This window comes from Trematomus bernacchii, unplaced genomic scaffold (assembly GCF_902827165.1).
Source record: "Trematomus bernacchii unplaced genomic scaffold, fTreBer1.1, whole genome shotgun sequence".
Classification (NCBI taxonomy): domain Eukaryota; kingdom Metazoa; phylum Chordata; class Actinopteri; order Perciformes; family Nototheniidae; genus Trematomus; species Trematomus bernacchii.
In genome coordinates, this window is record NW_022987802.1 from 903,925 (window position 1) to 931,620 (window position 27,696).

Consider the following 27,696-nt stretch of genomic DNA (forward strand, 5'->3'; position numbering starts at 1 on the left):
GTACAAGATCTGAGTACTTCTACTTTTACTCAAGCACAAGATCTGAGTACTTCTACTTTTACTCAAGTACAGGATCTGAGTACTTCTACTTTTACTCAAGTACAAGATCTGAGTACTTCTACTTTCACTCAAGTACTAGATCTGAGTACTTCTACTTTTACTCAAGCACAAGATCTGAGTACTTCTACTTTTACTCAAGTACAGGATCTGAGTACTTCTACTTTCACTCAAGTACTAGATCTGAGTACTTCTACTTTTACTCAAGCACAAGATCTGAGTACTTCTACTTTTACTCAAGTACAGGATCTGAGTACTTCTACTTTTACTCAAGTACAAGATCTGAGTACTTCTACTTTTACTCAAGCACAAGATCTGAGTACTTCTACTTTTACTCAAGTACAGGATCTGAGTACTTCTACTTTTACTCAAGCACAAGATCTGAGTACTTCTACTTTTACTCAAGTACCAGACCTGAGTACTTTTACTCAAGAACAAGATCTGAGTACTTCTACTTTTACTCAAGTACCAGACCTGAGTACTTCTACTGTTACTCAAGTACAGGATCTGAGTACTTCTACTTTTACTCAAGAACAAGACCTGAGTACTTCTACTGTTACTCAAGTACAGGATCTGAGTACTTCTACTTTTACTCAAGAACAAGATCTGAGTACTTCTACTTTTACTCAAGTACAGGATCTGAGTACTTCTACTTTTACTCAAGTACAAGATCTGAGTACTTCTACTTTTACTCAAGCACAAGATCTGAGTACTTCTACTTTTACTCAAGTACAGGATCTGAGTACTTCTACTTTTACTCAAGTACAAGATCTGAGTACTTCTACTTTCACTCAAGTACTAGATCTGAGTACTTCTACTTTTACTCAAGTACATGTTAAAGTGTCTCTCATGTTGTCTTTCATGTTAAAGTGTCTCTCATGTTGTCTTTCATGTTAAAGTGTCTCGTGTTGTCTTTCATGTTAAAGTGTCTCTCGTGTTGTCTTTCATGTTAAAGTCTCTCATGTTGTCTTTCATGTTAAAGTCTCTCGTGTTGTCTTTCATGTTAAAGTGTCTCTCGTGTTGTCTTTCATGTTAAAGTCTCTCATGTTGTCTTTCATGTTAAAGTCTCTCGTGTTGTCTTTCATGTTAAAGTGTCTCATGTTGTCTTTCATGTTAAAGTGTCTTTCATGTTGTCTTTTATCTGCTCTGTCCCTTCTTCTGTGGTCTCTCATCAAAAGGGAAACCAGTTTGTTATCTGCTTGTTTGGTATAAAACCTGCGTCACTATCACAAAGAGAAAGCAGACATGGTGGTGAAATGTCCATGGTGCTAAACAAGTATCATTGAAGCTGCAGCTACTAACTTCTCTCTAGTGTTGGGCACATCTCTGCAGAGAATGCCATGGAGATGTAAATGAAGAGTTTAGTTGTTGAAATGAGACGGAGAGTACTTCTACTTTTACTCAAGTACAGGATCTGAGTACTTCTACTTTTACTCATGTACAGGATCTGAGTACTTCTACTTTTACTCAAGTACAAGATCTGAGTACTTCTACTTTTACTCAAGTACAAGACCTGAGTACTTCTACTTCTACTCAAGTACCAGACCTGAGTACTTCTACTTTTACTCAAGTACAGGATCTGAGTACTTCTACTTTTACTCAAGTACAAGATCTGAGTACTTCTACTTTTACTCAAGTACAAGACCTGAGTACTTCTACTTTTACTATTATGCTTTTATTCTGAAAGCCAACCGTCAAGCTGCGCAGTGGGCCAGTGCGCAGCTTGACTGTTATCACAACAGATCAGACTTTGGCCGGAGAGAGTGAAGTTCTTCACTTCGGAGCACATCTTTTTGTTCTTTTTACGGGTTTTTAAGGCTTTTTTGTCGTTGGACTTTGCACGCGTTACTTCCAGGATGGTTAAGGTGTCTTTTAACTCCGCTCTGGGCCAGAAGGATGTGAAAAAGGACGCAGAAACTCTTATCCCCGAAGAGGACAAAGTGAGTAGAAAATGGCTAACTGTGCTAATGCTAACTGTGCTAGTGCTAACACTAAGAGTTAGCTCCAGGAAGAAGACGCAGTCGAGAAAAACCCAGTATTTCTCTTAAATTAAACCTTAAAAACAATATATCTGCATTGTTTATAGAGGTTTCTCAAGTAATTCATGTTCATTTTGCACAATTACGGTTACGTCCTCTTCCTCTTATCTGTTTGTCTTTAATGCATTTCTAAAGTGTTATATTCTGAATCTTTGCCGCTATTTCACACATTTCACACATTTCAACTGTTCTGCACCTTTTGGGTGTTTTTCCTCATTTTAAATGCATATTCAAATCAAATATCTGCATTATTGTATAGAGGTTGCTGTTGCGCAATAAGGGTTACTTCCTCTTCCTCTCATTTCATGTCATTTATTACTTTTATAAACACTTCTTTAACTTCGTGTTTAATGTTTTTGCATTTTAAGAAATTATCATTACGTCTAACATAACACAATAAACAGATAGAAACATAAAATAACTTCTGTTTTTATACAAGATCTGAGTACTTTTACTTCTAAGTACCTGGCCCTAAGTTGAAATAATGAGTTATGAACGTGTTAGACCTCTCTCCACACACACACACACACCAATAACGCCAAAGAAGGTGCAAATAAGGGACTCTAACTATATAAATAGTGCACTTTAAAATATTGTGATAAAAGATAATATCAAGTCAAAGTAAATGAGGAATTGGAAAGTAGCAGGCCGCATAATAAGAAGAATACAAGTGTTTAAGGTTGTAAGGAAGTTAAAGAAAGATTGATGAATTTATATTTAACCGTTGTCTTTAAAGACCGTCAAACTTTGCAATGAGACGGTTTTCTTCTTGTCTTTCATGTTAAAGTGTCTCATGTTGTCTTTCATGTTAAAGTGTCTCTCGTGTTGTCTTTCATGTTAAAGTGTCTCTCATGTTGTCTTTCATGTTAAAGTGTCTCTCATGTTGTCTTTTATCTGCTCTGTCCCTTCTTCTGTGGTCTCTCATCAAAAGGGAAACCAGTTTGTTATCTGCTTGTTTGGTATAAAACCTGCGTCACTATCACAAAGAGAAAGCAGACATGGTGGTGAAATGTCCATGGTGCTAAACAAGTATCATTGAAGCTGCAGCTACTAACTTCTCTCTAGTGTTGGGCACATCTCTGCAGAGAATGCCATGGAGATGTAAATGAAGAGTTTAGTTGTTGAAATGAGACGGAGAGGCTGCTTCCTGTCTCGAGCTGCTACAGAAAAGAGGAGTCACACAGAAGTTATGCAACGGCTTCTTTTCCGGGAGTTAAAGAGCTTACAGAGAACTATAACATGTCAGTAAAGTTAGGACAAAAAAGGTTTGCTGAAAAGTCAGAAAGAGCCAAACGGGCGGCGTCTTTGAATGTGGGTTTTATTCCAGTCGAGCTCCGACGGATTGGATGAGTGATAATGGATCCCTTCAAACTGCTGAGGCGTGTTTGTGTCTCTCTCCGGGAACAAAGTCGAGTTCAAACTCGTCTCCTCCGCCCTGTTGTGAAAGAGAGAAAGTCGTTCCTCTCATGAAGGCTTGGCTCAGAGGTTATAGATTGCATCATAATGGACAGCAGAGATGAGAAATCCCCTAGTTTTCAACTGAAAAGCAAACATGTGTTTACTCACATCATCATATGAGCAGCAAGACTGTTCCAGATGAGATGGTTTTATTGGTGGGAGTTTTTTTATTTGTCTGAGTGTTCTTTTCCACTTTTAAGTATTTGTATTTTAATGTTGAACACACTGGTACCTACCTAGCTACCTACCTACCTACCTACCTACCTACCTACCTACCTACCTACCTACCTACCTACCTAGCTACCTACCTACCTACCTACTACCTATCTATTGACTCTGGCTTTTCCAATATTAGGATGAAAAGCATCCTTTTTCTCCTTGTGTAAATAAGCCTGTTATGTTTGTGAAGGATTAAATTGTGCAAAACTATTAACACCATGAACTTCTTCCTAAAACATGCACCTAAATCTTCCACAAACTTGACTAAAACATTTCTTTTTTTGCGAGAAAAAGAACAAGAAATCTGTTCATTTTGATCTCAAACCTTTTTTTTTTTGATGAATCTGTTATTGAAAAATAAGATGTCAGAAAATGCGGAAGTTGGCGTCTAAAAAAAAGCTTGTTTTTAGACTTGGTGTGTGTGTGTGTGTGTGTGTGTGTGTGTGTGTGTGTGTGTGTGTGTGTGTGTGTGTGTGTGTGTGGTGTGTGTGTGTGTGTGTGGTGTGTGTGTGTGTGTGTGTGTGTGGTGTGTGTGTGTGTGTGTGTGTGTGTGTGTGTGTGTGTGTGTGTGTGTGTGTGTGTGTGTGTGTGTGTGTGTGTGTGTGTGTGTGTGTGTGTGTGTGTGTGTGTGTGTGTGTGTGTGTGTGTGTGTGTGTGTGTGTGTGTGTGTGTGTGTGTGTGTGTGTGTGTGTGTGTGTGTGTGTGTGTGTGTGTGTGTGTGTGTGTGTGTGTGTGTGTGTGTGTGTGTGTGTGTGTGTGTGTGTGTGTGTTATGCCACCAAACTCTTGAGACTAACTGGTTAATTATTTAGTCACTAACTGATCAGAGAACAGCAATAAGTGTCTCTCTTGTGTTCTCAAACTGTTCTCTGGCATCACTTTAACATCTCACGGTGGTCTTGTTTTAATTCCTCTGCAGCAGTTTGTGTTCAGGAGGTTAAACGGAGATAAAGTGATCAGCTAAAGCCGGCGCTCAGACATTTATAGAACCAGAAATAGAGCAGGCTAAACATTTCAAACTCAGCAGGCCGACTTTAGATTCTCCTGCCTCCTTTTTAGATCATTAGACTCCTCAAAAGCCCAAACTCTGCATGTTGGGTTCAAGTGCAGGCATTCAAATGTATTTATCAAAGTACCAATGATGCAGAACATTTTGTATTTATTGAAATATAATTACTATATTACTTTATATACAGCTTTTGAATTCCCCCCCCAGATATCAATATAAAATAATGAATCTAATATATTTATTCTGATGCATTAATCCCAATTGAGAATATAATAATATTGAAATATAGTTAAAAATACTTGATATAAAGAAGCAGGACATGGAAATACTTGCTATTAAAAGTAATCTTTTGCTGCCAGTTTGAGTCGTCTAGTGAAAAAGCTGCTGTTATTGAACCCAGAGTACATTAGAGCTAATGGGTGTCTGATCTTCTTCACTCTGCTTGACTTTGTGCTGATGAACAATCTGCTTGTTTCAAACACTAAATCCTCCTTAATGACATTAGCTCATTAAGACATGAGTCAACAGAAAGCATTACAACAAGACCGTTTCATTTCTCTCTTTGTAAAGTGTGCAGCTTTATTTTGTCATTGGCGAATCTGTGGCTTAATTTGTTTACTTTAGAATATCAGAAAAGTGATATTGTTGTTATTTTTAACGCCTATTGACGGGGTCAGAGGCTAACTGGGTGCAACATTTCAAAAACAAGGGTGCAGATTGAAGAAGAAGTGTGTGAGAGATATTCAGTGTGACTGTGATTTATTCTGTGTGTGACTGTGTGTGAGATATATTCTGTGTGTGAGAGATATTGTCTGTGTGTCTGATAATATTCTGTGTGACTGTGCATTTGTGTGACTGTGTGAGATATATTCTGTGTGTGTGTGTGACTGTGTGTGAGATATATTCTGTGTGTGTGTGTGTGTGATATATTCAGTGTGACTGTGATTTATTCTGTGTGAGATATATTCTGTGTGTGTGATATATTCAGTGTGACTGTGATTTATTCTGTGTGAGATATATTCTGTGTGTGTGATATATTCAGTGTGACTGTGATTTATTCTGTGTGTGTGTGTGACTGTGTGTGAGATATATTCTGTGTGTGAGAGATATTGTCTGTGTCTGATAATATTCTGTGTGACTGCATTTGTGTGACTGTGTGTCAGATATATTCTGTGTGTGTCAGATATATTCTGTGTGAGAGATATTCAGTGTGTGAGAGATATTGTCTGTGTGTCTGATAATATTCTGTGTGTGTGACTGTGCATTTGTGTGACTGTGTGTCAGATATATTCTGTGTGTGAGATATATTCTGGGTGTCTGATAATATTCTGTGTGACTGTGCGTGTGTGTGACGTGACTGTGCATTTGTGTGACTGTGTGTGTGTGTGACTGTGTGTGTGAGCGTGTACTCACGGCCTCATGGAGGGACACGACGATCCTAAATTAGGTGTTTCTGGCGTTACAGCAGCAGCAGCTCGAGAGGAAAACATGACGCAGTAAATATTTACATATCAACAACAGAGAGGAAGTGAACACCAGATGCTCAGAGCCGATACGAGACGTAGCCTAACAAGGAGGTGTTACACTTTGAGCTACAAACACAGAGCTGACAGTCAATTTGTGTAGAAATAGAACAACCATATCTGTAACATGATTTGAGTGGATTTCATTAAGTAATACCTCCGACATCACGGTTGTGTTTTAGACCCACTTTTCAATAAGACGGTTTTCTTCTTGTCTTTCAAGTTAAAGTGTCTCGTGTTGTCTTTCATGTTAAAGTGTCTCTGTTGTCTTTATCTGCTCTGTCCCTTCTTCTGTGGTCTCTCATCAAAAGGGAAACCAGTTTGTTATCTGCTTGTTTGGTATAAAACCTGCGTCACTATCACAAAGAGAAAGCAGACATGGTGGTGAAAATGAAGAGTTTAGTTGTTGAAATGAGACGGAGAGGCTGCTTCCTGTCTCAAGCTGCTAGAGAAAGGAGGAGTCACACAGAAGTTATGCAACGGCTTCTTTTCCGGGAGTTAAAGAGCTTAAAAGTTACGACAAAATACGTTTTTTTTTATGTTTCCTGAAACGGCGTCTTTGAACGCACCACAGACGGAACAACAACGATCAGAAGAGCACTTGAATGCACCATTCTCCTCTGTCATTCCAGTTATTGTTATGGATGCATTCGTGCTTTAATCACATGAACAAGTGAAAGCATCCTGTAGTTCTGCTTTAGGCAAGGCACGTTCATTTATACAGCTCCTTTCAGCACACGGATATTCAAAGTGCTTTACAGAATAGTAAAATAAACACAACCGGTATAGAATACATGGTAACACTTTATATTAAGGTACACGTGTTCACCATCAACTAGTTGTTCATTAACATGCATATTAGCAGTTTATTGGTTCTTTAGTAGTCATTATAAAACACTTATTAATGCCTTATTCTGCATGACCATATTCTACAAGTTATAATCCATTAGTTGAGAGTTTTTCCTCAATAACCCTCTGATTAGTGCTGATTGATTGTTAATAAAGAAGTTGTTGTCCATGAGTTAGGGTCTCAATATGCTCTGTTCAATATGGGCCTAATGAGGCAGTAGCACCACAAGAACTCCCATAATAACACTCAGGGACCGCGGGAAGGGGGGTGCTCAGGGGGCTGCAGCACCCCCGTCGGAGAGGCCCCACTAGCACAACCCCCCCCCCCCCAGCGCGTCGCAGCTGAGAGACACTACTAGTACCGCACCCCTAACTCTGACTGACTTCCCTGATAACACTTAACAAATATGATCTATTCTTATGGAACAAGACATGAAACTATAAGTGTTTCAACTCTCAACTAACTAACTCATATTACTTGTAGAATATGGTCATGTAGAATAAGGCATTAATAAGTGTTTTATAAAGACTAATAAAGAGACAATATACTGCTAACATGCAGTTAATGAACAACTAGTTGATGGTGAACATGTGTACCTTTTAATATAAAGTGTTACAGAATGAAAGCAATACTGCAGTGTGGATAGGAACAGCTCACTCAAAAGCAGCGACAAAAAGATACGTTTTCAGTCTGGATTTGAAAGTATTTAGAGTTTATTAATATCCTGTAATAGTCTGATCAGCGTCGTTGAGATGCCTAAAGTATAAACGTGTTTTTATAGGAGCAGTAATGCATTCAGAGGAGGATTTATTCACAGAGCTTGCTGTGAACGCAGGAAGGAATCTTTAGACTGAAAACACTGAATTATTTGTATAAGTGCGAACACACGATACTTTCTCCTTTTTTTTTAAAAATCGGGTCACCTGGAAACACGTGACACCAGATCGCAGCTGGTGCACACACTCATACATTACTGATGACTTGGGTTTAAGTGTCCCAGGCAACTAGTCATATCATTAAGATAAGATAAGCTTTATTGATCCCAATGTGAGAAAGGTTTGCGTTCCAGCAGCATGAACAAGGCATTGAACATTAGACAAATTAAAAGAGTAGAAATAAACAATCCAAAAAGTAAACATCTCAAATAGAAATAAAATAGCCTTAAAAAAGTAGAAAATATACATGTTTACGGTAACAAGATATAAAGCAGGATATTATATATACATGAACAGTGTAAGGAGCTTTGTGTAGTTGCATTTTCTCAGTTTGGAGAACATTGAATTCATTTTGACGGATAAAACAAGACACTTATTGCAGTTTTCTGATGATTTATCGACCACATAATGACTCAGTTAGTCATCAATAGTTGTTATTTGCAGGTACAGAAGAATTGTTTTATTGTTTGATAGATTTCTGATGAGTTATCTATATCTTTGTTGAATTGCATGCCAATATCCCCTCATTTAAATGTGTTAGTATTGATTTTGTTCATATGACTGGAGCTGCAGAATCTATAAGATAAGATAAGAGGTACTTTATTGATCCCAAATTGGGAAATGTTTGCATTGCAGCAGCATAAAAGACAAGGCATTGCACATAAGTAGAAATTAAAGAGTAGAAATAAACAATACTAGAATGTAAACATCTCAAATAGAATTAAAATAGCATTTAAAAAAAAAAGTAGAAAATATACAAATGTACAGTAACAAGATATAAAGCAGGATATTATATATACATGAACAGTGTAAGGAGCTTTGTGTAGTTGCATTTTCTCAGTTTGGAGAACATTGAATTCATTTTGACGGATAAAACAAGACACTTATTGCAGTTTTCTGATGATTTATCGACCACATAATGACTCAGTTAGTCAAGAGGCTGACGCTGAAACTGAGAGTTTCTTTTACTGTCCTTTTTTCTGAAGAGGAAGTAAAGAAACCGTAACTCTGGATTTATTTGTTGTTTGAGAGAAAATATGACTCGGCAGCTTTAAGACATGAAGACACTTTTATTTTCTGCTCGCTCTAATGCAGTATTTTCACCCTAAAGTGGGCGCGGCCATTAAAGCCACATTAACGCCCTCATGCTATATTTATCTTAAACAATTATGTTAGAAAAATATCACTGGCTCCTTGATCTTCAGTATCAGGATCCATGTCTTTATGATCCTCTCAAGAATGGAAGTACTCGTCACACACAGAGCTACGTGGGACAAATAGTTCCCAGAGTCCTTGAGATGCTGATGTACTAGAGAGGGTGTTACAGTCACAAGATGGAGGAATACTGGTTCAAAGCAGTATTCTGACATTAGTTAAGATTAGCTGAGCCTGCGTAAGCAATACACATGACAGTCATATGCCTATCTCTCCAGTGACTGTGTCATCATGCCAATCTGAGGAACATAGCTCTCATAACTTCAACACAGTGTCTCATGAGCGTCATCCATGTAGTCAGACATCCGTTTAATGTCGTTTACACTGTATATATTCATCTGTTTATAGCCTATTTATAATTATTCTATGTATAATTATTCTTATTATGTAGACTCCTGCACTGCTATTTTGCACTTCTGGTCAGATGCCTATACTTACATTTCGTCACTAGTACATGTACTACGTAATGACAATAAAGTTGAATCTGAATCTGGCTACGTACACAGCTACGTAGGGCCTCTGTTATCACGTGCTACTCTGATACAGAAGGAACATTCACTATTTTCCCAACAAGAAAAGACATGACTGGAGCTGCAAAATCTATAGTTTGTTTCCATGCTATTAGAGCAGTCCGATTTGTCAAAAAACAACTAATTGAAATTATTTTTCAAACGCGATATGATGACCAATCGTGTATTTTTGCATCATTATTCCTACACTGCAAAAATGTAAAATCTTGCCAAGTATATTTGTCTAATTTCTAGTCAGAATATGTCGTTACACTTGATATAAGACCTAATAAGTTAAGTCTTGTTTTTAGACAAGGCATCTTTTAAAGTCAAAGTCTCTTAAAACATCTTATTTTTTAGGAAAATCTCCACTAACATCAGAAAACAGAAAGCGTCTGAGCATTTCTGGCTTTTTTTGGTTACAAATTCCCTGTTTCTGGTCCAATACAGTTCAAAATAAGTTTTCCCAGCTAAATACAAGATGTCATTTATCTCGAGGCGCTTTCACACCGGAGTACTTTTCCCAGGATAGTTCCGATAGTTCTTGGGATTTTGCGTTCACACCAAAAAGATCTGGAACTAGAACTTAGTTCATGAGAACCTTTCCACCCCCTTTTCAGTCCCTGCTAGAGAGGTGGTACTTTCCTGGGGAGGAAAAGGTTCCACTTTCTGATTGGCTGGGTGGATTGCAAACCACGGCCCGTAAAACTCTGCAATGTTTTGTGAAGCTGCCATTTTATTTGCTCGCATTAGCATTATTAGCATTAGCCCAGCGCACCAACGGAGAGAGACTAACTTATGGCAACACAAAAGAAAACATGGGAGCGGTGGAGATGAGGAGGTGTTACGCTTCTGGTGATTTACTGCCGGACTCCGGGACTTCCGGCCGGGGACTTCGGGTGGCAGTATACGCCGTGAAGTTGTTTGCGGCCTGCCAGTAAACCCAAAGCAGAAGAAGAAGAAGTGACGTCAGCGGCTTCATTTGCCTAATCCTCCCTCCGGGAACTTATTCCGGTGAGAATGCGATCTGCTAGATAGTTCCAAAGAGTTCGGGGGAACTAAGTACGGCAAAGTACTTAGTTCCCCCGAAGCGGCTAAGATCCCATCTTTACTTCAAGAAATCTCACCAAGCCATTTTGTACTTGTTCTATTGGCAGATTTGTTCACTTATTAAAAGAGAAAACACCTTGTTTTTATTATATATTTACTTGTTTTTGGAGCAGCATTTTTTCCGGTGTGTTAACATTATACCACGTATTGATCATGGTGTTTTCTTTTTATTTAAGGATCTTCACCAAACAAATATATTTACTCAACATGACGAATACAACTTGTAGGTCTGCATATCTCAGCTGCACCACCATTTGTTTTTTAATGACATTTATTTTTCCATAAACAAATATTGCCCCGCCTGTTGTTTTAATAGTGCACAGTTCATATTGCAATATCTATTAAATTGCAATGAATTGTGTAAATGTAGGAAGCTGAATTGGCAGAATCTGCACACATTTCAACAATAGGCTTTGTTTTGTAACGAGGTCTTCCTACCAAATGAAAGCCTGGGTCAAACATATGGAGTTTCCCTCCCAGACGTCTGACTCTTGTTGCAGGAGATTACAGAGTTTTCTACGGTAATGATCTGGATTATCTCTTCTTCTTCTTCTTCTTCTTCTGGTTGTTCCTCTCGCTGTGTGTCGTCTGATCGGCTGCAGAGAGAGAGAGAGAGAGGATTACTTTAAATCGCTCAGAGAGAGAGACTCAGCCGGGGGGTTTTAGCAGCTCCTGCAGTGACGCTAAAACTCAAGAAGAAGAGATTAATAAACGCCCTCCACCCCTCTAAACCCCCCCGACCCAGATGCCCTTCACCCAGTTAATATAACACACATAGAGACTGAGTAAAAGCAACAGGTAGCAGAGAAACAATCTAATAATGTGATATTTCTCAGCAGATTCGTCCATAGGGGCTTTCACTAAATATTTAATAACGGGATTGTTTATGAATAAAAACCAGTTTCTGATTAGAAGATTAGATTTGATGCAACAACAAATCCAATTAGCATCTAAGTGCATAAGAAGCAGTTATTTTTAGAGTTGTATATATTATAATATGAGTATTTATGACAAATATAAAGTATTAACAGTACTATATCCGTGTATGATTCACAGTGTATTACAGTATAGGATAACTGTGGTGTAGAAATGTAATATACTATAGAGCTGGTACGATTAAACATAGTATAGACACTTATAAATACATGGTGTGTGTGTGTGTGTGTGAGCCGGATCATTTGGCTCGGCTCACTAATGGCGCGTTTCCACTACACGGCCTCGCTCGGCCCCGCTCGGTATGGCTAGGCCTCGTTAGGACTGGCTCACTTTATGGCGCATTTCCATTACAGTTTAGGAACTGGGGCAGTATCTATAGTAACGCAGTGTAGGCGGAGCCGTGACGTCATCTTCAATGAGAACCCCAGAAAAACAACACAGCCGTTAGCTGTTAGCACTCAGAGCTCACAGCTCCTCATATCTGTTCAGAAACTAGAGAAAAGTGAAACAAGTACAAACCACAGACTGCCTGTGTCATGGTGAATACAGTCGCTGCTTTATTTATGTCTGTATAGGCCGTTGTTGTGAGTGTGGACGGTCGGAGCATATACTGCGTTAGCTTAGCCAATCTCCATTTAGAAAACACGCATTTTAAAAGGTGTTTCGCCTGCTGTCTGTCTGCAGACTTGACAAAGCATTAATTCATGGTTTTTACTAACCGGTATCAGTATGTTGTTACTTCGGCATCATTTTGAAACCTGTATTACAATTAAATCACGGTCAAATATGTCCATCTTGTTGTAGTTGTAGCCCCGTTGCCAGCGATTCTCTCTCTAGTTTAGCATACTCAGCCCGACTCAGCCCTGTTTGTTGGCCCCGATAGAACCACAATTTTGTCGGGCCAGAAAAGAGGTGAAAAAGTGGCCCCGGGCCGGGCCGTAACTAGGCCTAGTGGAAGCGCAACCAAAAACGGGCACGGCACGACACGGCACGCTTAAACCGCGCTCCGCGCCATGGTGGAAATGCGCCATAAGAAGAGTCTTTCGGCTCCCAAACGGCTCTTCATGTTACCACAGTTTACCACGGAGGCTCCGGCGCTCGCAGTTCACGCGCGTGCTCCACTTGCACCCCCCGTCAAGGCTCGCTGGCAGTACACTTTCCGTCACAGGAACACGCTTTGCTGGCGGTGAAAATAATCCCGCCAGACTCCTTTGCCCCTCCAACAGAGGGATGTCCTTGTCCTTTTTCCTTTTCGTCATTTCAAGCGATAAAAACTTGATCTTATCTCGAATTATACATTTTTTTGGACGCCCTCGGCTCAAGTTCAGGGTGTCCGAGTCAAATGACGGCAAGACCCCCCCCCCCCCCCCCCCTGGCGGAAACGCTGCCGCCATCCCTGCAGCACTCTATTGGACTCCTTTGTTTACTTCTGGAACATAGTGACATCACAATGGAACACTATTGCAGTGCAGAGTGATCTGAACACAGAGAATGATCACATCATTAAACCCTGATTATTGACGAGACAAATGTGATGAACCTCAGCAAACCAAACAACAGAAGAGAGGGAGATCTCACTTATGTTCTATCAGACGCTTGTCATCAACATATCAGTTCGAAAACAACGTTAATGAACACGAGGACGAAAGCAGAACTGTACTAATAATACATTCAAATGTGTGTGTGTGTCTAAAGGTTCACACACACACACACTCACACACACACGCTCATTGATCCTCAAAAACAAACAATGGGACATTTTGAGATATTTTCCTCTTTTTAAAACACTTCTTTTTACATTTGCATTAACTTCTTTATATCAGTAATGGGAATATTATTTAATCTAAGCTTCATCATCCACACAAGATATTAAAATAATCATCTTTTTGCTCCTTACGCGTGTTTTTTTCTGATCGTACACGTTGTTCCTGCTGTGTGTGAAGTTACCATACTTCACTGTGTAGACACGTGAGGGTGTGTGTGTGTGTGTGTGTGTATATGTGTGTGTGTGTTGGAGTTATGAAATGCTGGTTTTTAGACCTGTTGGGACTTGTTTTATGACGCTGTTGTGAAACACGAAGAACCCTCTTGTTTTTATGAAAGTCAAACATGGGAAAAGTTCAATGATCATTAAACTCACATGATCAATAACATTTAGGAGGATCAGATAATCATGACTTGGTGATGAAATACATAATGTGTAATATATTATTTGTACACTTCTTAAAGGGGCCCTGTTGCTTTTTGTGGTTCTCTCTCTCCTGTAGGGGAGACTCTTTAAAGTAGAGACACTACATACTGATATACACCTGAACATCAGCAGGAGAGGACTCTTTAAAGTAGAGACACTACATACTGATATACACCTGAACATCAGCAGGAGAGGACTCTTTAAAGTAGAGACACTACATACTGATATACACCTGAACATCAGCAGAAGAGGACTCTTTAAAGTAGAGATACTACATACTGATATACACCTGAACATCAGCAGGAGAGGACTCTTTAAAGTAGAGACACTACACACTGATATACACCTGAACATCAGCAGGAGAGGACTCTTTAAAGTAGAGACACTACATACTGATATACACCTGAACATCAGCAGGAGAGGACTCTTTAAAGTAGAGATACTACATACTGATATACACCTGAACATCAGCAGGAGAGGACTCTTTAAAGTAGAGACACTACATACTGATATACACCTGAACATCAGCAGGAGAGGACTCTTTAAAGTAGAGACACTACATACTGATATACACCTGAACATCAGCAGGAGAGGACTCTTTAAAGTAGAGACACTACATACTGATATACACCTGAACATCAGCAGGAGAGGACTCTTTAAAGTAGAGACACAACATACTGATATACACCTGAACATCAGCAGGAGAGGACTCTTTAAAGTAGAGACACTACATACTGATATACACCTGAACATCAGCAGGAGAGGACTCTTTAAAGTAGAGACACTACATACTGATATACACCTGAACATCAGCAGGAGAGGACTCTTTAAAGTAGAGACACTACATACTGATATACACCTGAACATCAGCAGGAGAGGACTCTTTAAAGTAGAAACACTACATACTGATATACACCTGAACATCAGCAGGAGAGGACTCTTTAAAGTAGAGACACTACATACTGATATACACCTGAACATCAGCAGGAGAGGACTCTTTAAAGTAGAGACACAACATACTGATATACACCTGAACATCAGCAGGAGAGGACTCTTTAAAGTAGAGACACAACATACTGATATACACCTGAACATCAGCAGGAGAGGACTCTTTAAAGTAGAGACACTACATACTGATATACACCTGAACATCAGCAGGAGAGGACTCTTTAAAGTAGAGACACTACATACTGATATACACCTGAACTTTAAAATGGCCACATTTATTATTCTTCTGTTTTATTTTGCCTTCACTTCCTCTTTTCATTTGCCTAAGATGGCGATCAGGAAATGTTTCTGCATGGCGAGCATTTTAAAATGTTCTCCCACACTTCCTCTTCTCTGCTTCATCAACATTGTGGACTTTTTGTCTGTTGTTTTCTGTTGAATTAAACGTCAGGTCAGCCCTCACATTTCCTCCTGTAGCTCTGAGGGTTTTTATAAAATGCTGAGTGGCCTTTCTGAAGTTGTTACAGCTGCATTTTCTCACATCGCTTCACTGACAAACTGTCAAACTGTCAAACTGCTGCTGGTGGCAGGAGAAACATTCTATGATTCTGCAGGACATCGCCTCATTAAACGAGTGTTTTCAAGATCGGTAAATTAAATCCAACATTCAATGCACTTCGTTGTGGTTATAGTTCAGAGTCCATTGATCTCCTGACAGTTTAAACCCAGATCCTCACATTGATCCTGAGTCTCAGAGGAGTCTCCTGAAGATTCATCAAAGCCTCCGATGATCAGCACCGACACTTCTGATCCTGACGATGACGAAATAAACCCTTTATCGTTGCGTCCAAACTGAACAGGTTGCACCGTGAAACCTAAAGGGAATGTTAACTTGTTTTTAGTATAAAACTTATGATACTTACTAGGGCTGTGCGATTATGGCAAAAATCATAATCACGATTATTTGGGTCAATAATTGATATCACGATTATTAAATACGATTATCCATTGACTTTGAAAACATCCATTTATTGAACTTTAAAACAAATACAAATAATAATTTGAACAGTATCTTTTTAACTGTTGATTACCCTGAACGTATAATTCAACTGAAAAACCAATACAAAAATAAATTAAATAAATTATACATTTAAATAAATAATATCAAAATAATAAATACCAATAAACAAGATCAACAAATATTTTGGAGCGCACTTCAACAAGCTACTAAACATATATAAATATGATAAATACAAATTAATTAGATCAAATATGTTGCACTGTCACAACCTAGCAAAGCTAAATAATAGTTTTTTCCGATTATGTTGTTTTCGTAATTGTGGCAGGCCAAAATCGTAATTGCGATTAAAATACGATTAATTGCACAGCCCTAATACTTACTGCAATCTTTTCTTAAACCTGACGAAGTAATGCACCGTTACATGTTAGGATGTATTGGACTATGTAGCTGAAAAACGACACTAAAAGGTAGCAATTGCATCAAAAGAGTTGGGAGGCCGTTGTTTATATTTGTGACTTTGTTAAACTCCCGTTAACTTCCAGAAACTCCCTACGCTCACTCACAGTATCTTATCCTCTCTCTCTCTTAAAGGGATAGGCTGCTGTTCCACAATATCCTACTCTTCATTTATAAGTTACAGTAAAACACAATTGTTACTGTATACACGGCATCGGCTGAAAAATGTCAGATCGATGCATCACTTATCTTGAATATAATAAATGTCTTCCTCTTCCTCCTCCTTCATCTCATCCTCTTCTTCCTCCTCTTCCTCAGGATGTGGAGGCCGCCCCCCTGATTCGCCCTGCGTCTCGCGCCTGGTGCTGCTGCATGTGTCTGGGTTTGGCCCTCATGCTGTCGGGGGTCGTTGTGGGCGGAGCCTATCTGTACCGCTACTACATCCTGGAGGTGAGACACCCATCCATAGCTGAGCTGGAAGACCAGGTAACTAGAGCGGTGCAGGGATGACGTATTTACCCTGAAGTAAGCTGCTGGTTCCCTCGACAACAAAGCAATGGGATTTTGGAAAATAGCTCGAAATAAGGTCTGTGGAAAACGAAGCTGTTTGATAAATGCACGTTTTGTTCAGCCGGATAATCTCCACATGTCTACCCTACTTTTATAATGTTCTAATCATAAATCTAATCTCCAGAAGCTAAATGCTAACGTTATGCTATAAAGGAGCTACAGGCGAGTCCAGCAGCACGACTTCAACGTCACGCCAACTTCAGATCCATATTCAAACATACAGATTCTAAATGGTTCGAGTTGAAGCGTTTGTTTGAACAGTCTGCAGGAGGCAGGGACTTGCTTTCAAGCAGAACAAGGCAAACAAACTTAGAGGAGTGTTCACGTGTTCGGCGTAATGACGTACAACGTCCTCCACGACTTCTGTAGTCCTATTCAGCCACTTGGTAACAACCATCGTTTTTCAGACACGTAAACTCTTCAGAAATCACCAGTGGGGTCACTGCTGATGGATTTAATGTCGCAGAACAAAACGTGATCCGTCTCTTCAATGCGTCTCAACCACAGACCTTATTTACAGATATAGCCAAAACCCTATGGAGAGATCCCATTGGCTCTGAGACCAGGGAACAGGAAGTGGTGAAATGCTGACTCACTTCCTGGTTTTAGGACTCGTCACTGCACCACTCTATGGAAACGAAGATTAAATATCAGTCGTCTATCTGCCAGCTCACAGTCTTGTTGTGAACCATGAAATGTTGAGACCCCAAAGTGTTATGATAGAAAGGTACAGTACGGGACAGTAGCGCATAGAAACTGCCGGATGCTAACCTGCATATGTTGGGCAATTAGCACTTTAGCTTATGTGAACAATAGTTTTAAAAATGGCTTGGTAGATTTAGATTATTTTGGAGTAGCTATGGGGGTTATGCAGCACATTTTCAGGATCAAAACATTGAGTTTGAACCAGCAAGTGGCTGTATTTGTACTCTCTGTGGGCTCATTTGATTAATTCTGGGTCGATTTTGAAGTATTGGTGGACTCTGGATCATTTGGATTTGACACAAATTGCCCACAGTAATAATAAATATATTTATTTTGTGCTCTCTATGTCCAATGATTGAAACACTACACACACAATTCTTTCAAAAATAAAAGCTCCGAGAACAATCATCTTAAGGTTAACAAATAAATACCAGCCTGAGTTAATTAAGTGCAATATGAAAATGATATTTCACAAAATAGTTGTTTCTCATCTGGTTGTTTCTAACGTCTCTCCGCAGCATGGGCAGGTGTTTGTGTGCGGAATGAACTACCGTGAGGAAGACTACATGATGCAGGAGGAAGATGAGGTACGAAGAAGCTTTTATTACAACTCATTAGATAATCTGTTTCAGCCCTGTTCCAAAAGTGCTGATTCTGTGTCTGTAGCTGTAAATGCTAACGAGCTGCTGCTGGCCACGCCCCTCTGAGAGATGATTGGTTTAAAAAGAACACAATGGTGCTCTAGGAAGAGATTCAGGTGATAATTGGGGGGTTACCTTGCTTGCTTGCTGATTGGCTAAAGGTTACACAAGCCAAAACATCGTTATGACATCATAAAGTGTCCAAAATCTGATCAGCTCATTTTCAGACAGGTTTTTATAAAAATGGATCAGGACAAAAAGAGAGAGAATCTTTAATCATCATAAATATATATATTTGCTTTTTGCATGAGCCAGGACTCGTGTGTGATTTGAAGTACCCTAAAACAAGGGTACAAGCTAACTCAAAAGCAGCGACAAAAAGATACGTTTTCAGTCTGGATTTAAAAGTAGCATACTTGCATACCTACTAATTAACAGATCATATTCAACCACAGTTTCTCCCGTTTGACCGTCACATTCTGTTCAGACTTGTCTGTGAAGGCTCTGAATAACCTCAGAGGTGATGTCTAACGTGTTGAGCTGGTTTCAGATGGAGCTGGATCTGCACCACAAGATGCCTCTGTGGCGCCTGGAGCAGAGGATCGAAGTCCTGGAGGCGGAGCAGGTGGCGCTGATCAGCGTTCCCGTGCCCGAGTTCGGATTAGGAGACCCGGCCGACATCGTGCACGACTTCCAGAGGGTGAGACGAATCCTCGAGAAAAACAAAACACGACTTCTTCACAAATACAGACTCGATTATCTTCGATTGAGACATGATTTTAAAAGAGCGGGTCAGAGTTAAAGTACTTAAAGCAATACGAGTGAAACAGGGATTTTTATTTTCATACTCTCTAATGCGGGTTTGGTTCTATTCCTGTTTTGAGATGTACGGGCATTGCACATAATAACACATTAAAAGAGTAGAAATAAACAATTCTAAAATATAAACCTCTCTACGGAGCCCCTAGAGCAGGGGGGTCAAACTCAAGGCCAGACTTCACTTGCAAAGAATATAATATGTTTATTATACGGTTACAGGCCGATTTATAGAAGCACGTTGCCCATAAACTACATGTCCCACAATGCATCTCAAATTTGACTTTTTTTCTCAGAATTTGACTTTTTTATTATGACTTTTTCCCAGAATTTGTATTTTCTTTTAAAATCATTTTGTGCCATGCGCACTGAAGAGACTTGCAATGATTTGCCCTAGAGTTCTGCTTTCAGACGTAGTTAATTGCCCTATCCCATAATAATCCAATGCAGAGGCAATCATGAGATATAGTACATTATTTTATATATATGTATTTTAATATATGTATATTTATATAGTCTTAAAGTTACAACCGGCCCTTTGAGTGCAACCATTATGCTGATGAGGCCCACCATGAAATAGAGTTTGACCCCCCTGCTCTCGGGGCTAGAGAGGTTTATATTTTGGAATTGTTTATTTCTACTCTTTTAATGTGTTATTATGTGCAATGCCTTGTTTTGTTTTATGCTGCAACAACAACAATTCCCAAATTGATAAATAAAGTACATTTTATTATCTTATAAGAATATAAGACTTGGTAAAACAGGATGTAGATCATTGAAATGATATACAAATATTAATGAATATGTATGTATATACTATATATAGCGCAGGTCAAGATACTTTGAAATATAAAAATATATATTTAAAAAAAGGTAGAAAGTAAAATGTCCAACAAAAGTAAAAAAAATATTTCTACACACAAGAAATCAAAGAAAGAATGTGAGATAAAAAGATAAAATAAAATCAGATATTTACCTAAACACAACAAGTTGGAAGTAAAAATGTACATAAAAAACAGACTAAAGTAGTTGTGGGGGAAACTTCTGAAGCAATTGGAGTCAGGACTCAGAGAGACACGAGGAGAGCTGGAGCTTTGATGGCAAACACTGACGGTTTATTTGGAGCTTTGGCCGGAGAACTGACAAGACAGGTGCTGTGTCACGAGTTGACACAGAGGTTGCCAAAACAATTCTGAAGAACTCTTCTGTACTCTTCTGTAGTTCCAGGTTTTAACTAGTTCGGAGTGAAATAATCAACATTCCTTATCAGTGAGACTAAAGCAATATGTACCCTGAATCTAACTAGAGCTCACTAACTTAGGAAGGAATGTGCGCCAGGGAACCTTCGTCCCTGAACAGTAAACGACCTCATGTCAGCGTGTGCTCGGTCATAGCACCCAAGCTGCCCCTCCTTACGAGAGATAGCAGCAATACCCAAGGCCGTAGGCGTAGAACTATGCCGTGGGAAAAGAGACCGTAAAGGGAGAAAACTATGAACTGTGTCGAAGGTTGAATACCTAAGCAAATTATTCCCTAACAGAAGTTTTTAGTTAAATCCTAAAGCATACCATGTCTCAACAATCAGCCTGGTTTATATTCTACCAAAAACAAGGTTTATGTGATCATTTTAAAAAGAAAAATACTGCATTTTAAATACTAATATTCTCTCTCTGTGTGCTTTGTGTGTCAGAGGCTCACGGCCTACCTGGACCTGAGTCTGAACAAATGCTACGTGATCCCGCTGAACACCTCCGTCGTGATGCAGCCCCGAGACTTCCTGGAGCTGCTCATCAACGTTAAGGTGAAACACCTCAGAGAGATATTTAATCGGTGAAATGTGTCTCTGTGACATCATCAGGGGTCGAGCTTCATAATATTTGATCTTGATTGCGTACTGTGGCTCCCTTTCTTTCTCCAGAGGTACTTTCAGACAGATCCAGGCTAGCTGTTTCCATCAGTTTCCAGTCTTTATGCTAAGCTAGGCTAACAGTTTCCACCTGTTCCAACTCTTTATTTTAAGCTAGGCTAACAGTTTCTGCCTGGTTCAGCACTTAATGCTAAGCTAGGCTAACAATTCCCGTCTGTTTTCATTCTTTATGCTAAGCTAAACTAACAGTTTCCGCCTGGTTCAGCACCCCATCAGTTTTCAGTATTCACTATACCTAGGCTAACATCTTCCATTTGTTAACAGCCTTATGCTAAGCTAGGCTAACCATCCTCATCAGTTTCCAGTCTTCACTCTAACCTAGGCTAACATCTCCCATCTGTTAACAGCCTTATGCTAAGCTAGGCTAACCATTCCCATCAGTTTTTAGTCTTCACTCTAAGCTAGGCTAACATCTTCCATTTGTTAACAGCCTTATGCTAAGCTAGGCTAACATCTTCCATCTGTTAACAGCCTTATGCTAACCTAGGCTAACATCTTCCATCTGTTAACAGCCTTATGCTAAGCTAGGCTAACCATCCCTATCAGTTTTCAGTCTTCACTCTAACCTAGGCTAACATCTCCCATCTGTTAACAGCCTTATGCTAAGCTAGGCTAACCATTCCCATCAGTTGTCAGTCTTCACTCTAAGCTAGGCTAACATCTTCCACCTGTTAACAGCCTTATGCTAAGCTAGGCTAATCATTCCCATTAGTTTTCAGTATTCGCTATACCTAGGCTAACATCTTCCATTTGTTAACAGCCTTATGCTAAGCTAGGCTAACATCTTCCATCTGTTAACAGCCTTATGCTAAGCTAGGCTAACATCTTCCATCTGTTAACAGCCTTATGCTAAGCTAGGCTAACATCTTCCATCTGTTAACAGCCTTATGCTAACCTAGGCTAACATCTTCCATCTGTTAACAGCCTTATGCTAAGCTAGGCTAACCATCCCCATCAGTGTCCAGTCTTCACTCTAACCTAGGCTAACATCTCCCATCTGTTAACAGCCTTATGCTAAGCTAGGCTAACATCTTCCATCTGTTAACAGCCTTATGCTAAGCTAGGCTAACGTCTTCCATCTGTTAACAGCCTTATGCTAAGCTAGGCTAACATCTTCCATCTGTTAACAGCCTTTTTGCAAATAATGTAAAATAAATACATTTTTATATATTTTATATGTAACTAAAAAAGGTTTAATTTCACTTATTAAAATGCTCCTCAGAACATGAACGCAGCTCTAAACGTGTCGTCTTGTGTTGATTCGTGTATTGATGGTGGCGGTGTGTTTCAGGCGGGCACGTACCTGCCTCAGTCGTACCTGATGCACGAGGAGATGGTGGTGACGGAGCGCCTGGAGGACGTGGAGCAGCTGGGATACTTCATCTATAACCTCTGCCGCGGGAAGGACACCTTCATGCTGCAGCGCCGCGACCGCATCTACGGTAACTACCACACGCCGCTCACATGTGTATTTTGTGTATTTGTACACATTAGTATGCAGTTTATAGGGTATTTGTACACAAGTTTAGCGTGTATTAGTATGCAGTTTTTGGAGTGTTAGTAGTTATTTGTAGTATGCAGTTTTGGGGGTGCTTTTTATTTTTTTTATTTTGTGTATTACTATGAAGTTTTGGGGGTATTTGTACTTATTTTTAGTATGCAGTTTTACGGGTATTTATACACAGGTTTAGTGTGTATTAGTATGCAGTTTTTTGGGTATTTGTACGCAGTTTTAGTGTGCAGTTTTTTGGGTATTTGTACAAAGGTTTAGAGTATATTACTATGCAGTTTTTGGGGTATTTGTACACAGGTTTAGAGTATATTACTATGCAGTTTTTGAGGTATTTGTACACAGGTTTAGAGTATATTACTATGCAGTTTTTGGGGTATTTGTACACAGGTTTAGAGTATATTACTATGCTGTTTTTGGGGTATTTGTACACAGGTTTAGAGTATATTACTATGCAGTTTTTGAGGTATTTGTACACAGGTTTAGAGTATATTACTATGCAGTTTTTGAGGTATTTGTACACAGGTTTAGAGTATATTACTATGCTGTTTTTGGGGTATTTGTACACAGGTTTAGAGTATATTACTATGCAGTTTTTGGGGTATTTGTACACAGGTTTAGAGTATATTACTATGCTGTTTTTGGGGTATTTGTACACAGGTTTAGAGTATATTACTATGCTGTTTTTGGTGTATTTATACACAAGTTTAATGTGCTTTAGTATGCAGTGTTCTGGGTATTTGTACGCAGGTTTAGTGTGACTACCACACGCCGCTCAGCAATAATAGCGCTCGCTAGCCGTATAGAGAGGACAAAGTACCAGTTGTGGGACAGATTTAATGCGGTAGAATAAAAACCCCTCGGCTTGTGTTAACCACAGACCTTATGTCATCATAACAATCAGAAACCTACTCAGAAAACTGTTGAAGAGAACCAAGAAGTGATTAAATGCTGAGTAATATCTGGGTTTTAGGCCTGATTTTTTTCACCTCTCTCTTCATATATATATAAATATATATATAGTATACACCTACTCCTAACTGGTAGCTTCATCCTCAATACCAACAGGGGCAGGAAACACCTGGAAGACTCAGGTTGCCAATTCCAGGCCCTGGAAACGTTTTGGAAATAGTATTCACGTCTCAAGTCTCTCATCATGTGCTCAGCAGCTTCAGTGGAGATATGGAGATGAGAAACTTCATTTTAGATTTCATATTAGCTGCTATGATAGCTACAACCCAGCTTCCGGTTTTTCACTCCTCAATGGTAATGTTTAGATGGATTTAGGAACTCCCCTCTTGATTCTATTGGCTCTAACGGTTCAAAAGAGGTGTCAATCACCAAAATCGACCAATGGGTTCCAGAGATATGGCAAATCTACCCAAATGACCCCAGAAGTGTTTTTTTTGTGCTAAATCTCTCTAAAAAGGTCAAATGTCACTTGTTTTGCATCAATCTTGATACAGGGTACTTATTATATGTTGTAGTTTGGATTCCTAAAGCTTTTAGTCTACCTTACCATCATCCAAGGGTGGTTTTCACTATAAGTAATGGTTTATTTGGACGGACACTATCATTTAAAAAATGTTACTATGTTCAATCTGAATTTACTTTAAAAAAAAAATTCTATATTGTTCTGACTTTTCTACATCCAACTCACAGGTTTATCATTACTTTGAGAAAAAAGATTATTAATTTCCCCCTTTTAGAAGTGTAGATATAGTCATTTGTTCTGGGAATGTCATTTTCGAGCCTGAGACCTGAAAAACAGGCTCGGGGCTTAACAGGTTAAAAGGTTCAGGTGGTCACAGGGATGAAGGGGCTACTAGATGAGAGTTGGTAAAAACTTTATATATAGATATATATGAAGAGAGAGGTGCAACAATCTGCCACAAAACCCTGCTGGAGGAGCCTGGGACTGCAGGTGTTCAGTGCCATATCTACCCTGTAGCTGCTGAGCACATGATGATGAAGCCTGACCCCTCTAACACGCTGGAGCCCGGGACTTCAGGTGTTCAGTGCCATATCTACCCTGTAGCTGCTGAGCACATGATGATGAAGCCTGACCCCTCTAACACGCTGAAGCCTGGGACTTCAGGTGTTCAGTGCCATATCTACCCTGTAGCTGCTGAGCACATGATGATGAAGCCTGACCCCTCTAGCACGCTGGAGCCTAGGACTTCAGGTGTTCAGTGCCATATCTACCCTGTAGCTGCTGAGCACATGATGATGAAGCCTGACCCCTCTAACACGCTGGAGCCCGGGACTTCAGGTGTTCAGTGCCATATCTACCCTGTAGCTGCTGAGCACATGATGATGAAGCCTGACCCCTCTAACACGCTGGAGCCCGGGACTTCAGGTGTTCAGTGCCATATCTACCCTGTAGCTGCTGAGCACATGATGATGAAGCCTGACCCCTCTAACACGCTGGAGCCTGGGACTTCAGGTGTTCAGTGCCATATCTACCCTGTAGCTGCTGAGCACATGATGATCGAGCCTGACCCCTCTAACACGCTGTTCTGTTTTATTTCCTCAGGTATGCAGAAGCGCGAGGCTCTGAACTGCCACAAGATCCGTCACTTTGAGAGCCGCGTTGTCGTGGAGACGCTGATCTGCGAGGCCTGAGTGGTGTTTTTAACCCTTTCTACTTCCCCTTCTTTACTTCAGGTAGTTTGTGTGTGAGAGAGAGAGCAGTGAAGCTGTTTGCTAAATATCCATTGATTGTGATAAAAAAAAAAGGTGTGTTTTTTTTCCACTCTTCTGTACGGGATCTCCGGGGAATCTTTTCATAAAATAATCTAAAAAACCAGCTAAATTATTGTAATCAAAGTGCGATTGTAGCGTGTGTTTAAATGGGGTAGTGTGATATGAAGTTGTTTCTGCAGCAGGGAGACGCTTCCTGTCTTCTGGAGATATGAATACTCTGCAGCTGCTCCTCAGACCAGAGAGCGCTCCTCTTGTCTAGCTTTAGACATCACAGCAGAGCTTCCACGTCTTTCTCACGGTCGCTTTCTCTTTGTGTCGTTTGTTCTGGAGAACTCTTCTGTACTCATCGTGTATATAATCTCTTTAAAGATATGAACAGACCAACACAATAAACCAGGAGAACTAACTTTGTGCTGTCGTCTGTTTTCATTTCAGTGTCAATATGCAGTTTTTGGGGTATTTGTACACAGGTTTAGCGTGTATTAGTATGCAGTTTTTGGGGTATTTGTACACAGGTTTAGCGTGTATTAGTATGCAGTTTTGGGGGTATGTGTACTTATTTTTAGTATGCAGTTTTTCTGGTATTTATACACAAGTTTATTGTGTATTAGTATGCAGTTTATAGGGTATTTGTACACAGGTTTAGCGTGTATTAGTATGCAGTTTATAGGGTATTTGTACACAGGTTTAGCGTGTATTAGTATGCAGTTTTGGGGGTATGTGTACTTATTTTTAGTATGCAGTTTTTCTGGTATTTATACACAAGTTTATTGTGTATTAGTATGCAGTTTATAGGGTATTTGTACATAGGTTTAGCGTGTATTAGTATGCAGTTTATAGGGTATTTGTACATAGGTTTAGCGTGTATTACTATGCAGTTTTTGGGGTATGTGTACTTATTATTAGTATGCAGTTTTTCGGGTATTTATACGCAGTTTTAGTATGCTGTTTTTGGTGTATTTATACACAAGTTTACTGTGCTTTAGTATGCAGCTTTTTGGGTATTTGGTACAAAGGTTTATTGTATATATGAGTTCGGTTTTTGGGGTATTTAAACAAAGGTTTAGAGTGTATTAGTATGCAGTCTTTCGGGTATTTGTACATTTGTACGCAGTTTTAGTATGCCGTTTTTGGGGTATTTGTACACAGGTTTAGTGTGTATCAGTATGCAATATTAAGGGTTATTTGTACACAGCACGCAGTTCAGTTTAGTGTGTACAAGTATAGTTGGATCAGCTGTTTGTCATCATTAAGGATATTACTGTTGTCTTGTGTAATAGTACACCGTGTTGTGTATAAGTAACACTATACCCCCCCCCCCTCCCCCCATGTCACCTGATCCGGTGTAAACTGGTTCCTGCTGATGAACAGAGAGGATCATGGGAGATGAGGCAGGTGTGGAGTCACCTTCACGCTTCAGAGGGTTTGTGTTTTCATACGTCTTAATTCAACTACACTTTCATTTTAAGATGTTTTTGTTCACTGATAATGAGCTGTGTCACTCTGATGTTAACTCCAGATATAGTGCTTTATAGAATGGCGACACATCACAAGTTTAAAATAAACAAGAAGTTCCCCTCAGATCAGATGTTCAGAGCTTAATGCAGCGGGGCTACCACATATTAACAGATTAAATACAATACAATACAATCAGATAAATAATGATTCCTCTGAAAGATAACGACGATGCAACAATATAACACCCCATAACACAAAGTGAACACATAGGTACAACAACATACAAATATAAAGATAATAGAAGTAAAAGGGTCATAATTCAAATAAAGGTTAAAATATTAAAAGAGCAACGTAAAAATAAATGTTGCTATTAAAAGTGTTAAATCAATTATACAAGTTAAAACCCTTAAAGACATAAGATAAATAATATATATACATATGGTGGTGCAAACATAAACAATCTAAACAATAAGATATAAGAAAAAATATCTAAAGATAATAAAAAGAAATATTTTTAAGAAACTATCCCTTTCTTTCTCCAGAGGTTTCAGACCAAGCTAGCTGTTTCCATCCGTTTCCAGTCTTTATGCTAAGCTAGGCTAACAGTTTCCACCTGTTTCAACACGTTATGCTAAGCTAGGCTAACAGTTTCCACCTGTTCCAACTCTTTACTTTAAGCTAAACTAACAGTTTTCACCTGGTTCAACACTTTATGCTAAGCTAGGCTAACAGTTTTACTCTGTTTCCAGTCTTTTTTAAAACCTAGGCTAAGAATTTCTTTTTAAGAAACTATTTTGAATGAATAAATAATATTGAAGTATTTACACCAAATTTAAATATACAAAGAACCTTCAAATCTAAAAACAACACTTAGGAGAATGAATATAT

General features: G+C 39.3%; 1 protein-coding gene across 2 annotated transcripts; it reads left to right on the forward strand.

Moving 5' to 3' along the window:
• Positions 1-1,746: 1,746 nt before the first annotated feature.
• LOC117498259 (integral membrane protein 2B-like) lies at positions 1,747-25,757 on the forward strand. 2 transcript variants are annotated; one of them, XM_034150274.1, is made up of 7 exons: positions 1,747-1,997; positions 16,794-16,961; positions 18,269-18,337; positions 18,942-19,091; positions 20,898-21,008; positions 22,426-22,576; positions 25,181-25,757. In XM_034150274.1, the coding sequence occupies exons 1-7, from the start codon at positions 1,914-1,916 to the stop codon at positions 25,267-25,269; spliced, it is 822 nt and encodes a 273-aa protein (XP_034006165.1). In that variant the 5' UTR covers positions 1,747-1,913; the 3' UTR covers positions 25,270-25,757. The 2 variants fall into 2 exon arrangements, with proteins under 2 accessions (XP_034006165.1, XP_034006166.1); XM_034150275.1 differs by having other exon boundaries at positions 16,794-16,925.
• The last annotated feature ends 1,939 nt before the right edge of the window (positions 25,758-27,696 follow it).

What these genes read in the sequence shown, in the direction of transcription:
- LOC117498259 (XM_034150274.1), top strand. Translation starts at nt 1,914, where the DNA reads ATGGTTAAGGTGTCTTTTAACTCCGCTCTGGGCCAGAAGGATGTGAAA. An exon ending in TAGCTGAGCTGGAAGACCAG is followed by an intron (nt 16,962 to 18,268) that starts GTAACTAGAGCG and finishes GTCTCTCCGCAG; the next exon opens with CATGGGCAGGTGTTTGTGTG. An exon ending in AGCTGCTCATCAACGTTAAG is followed by an intron (nt 21,009 to 22,425) that starts GTGAAACACCTC and finishes GGTGTGTTTCAG; the next exon opens with GCGGGCACGTACCTGCCTCA.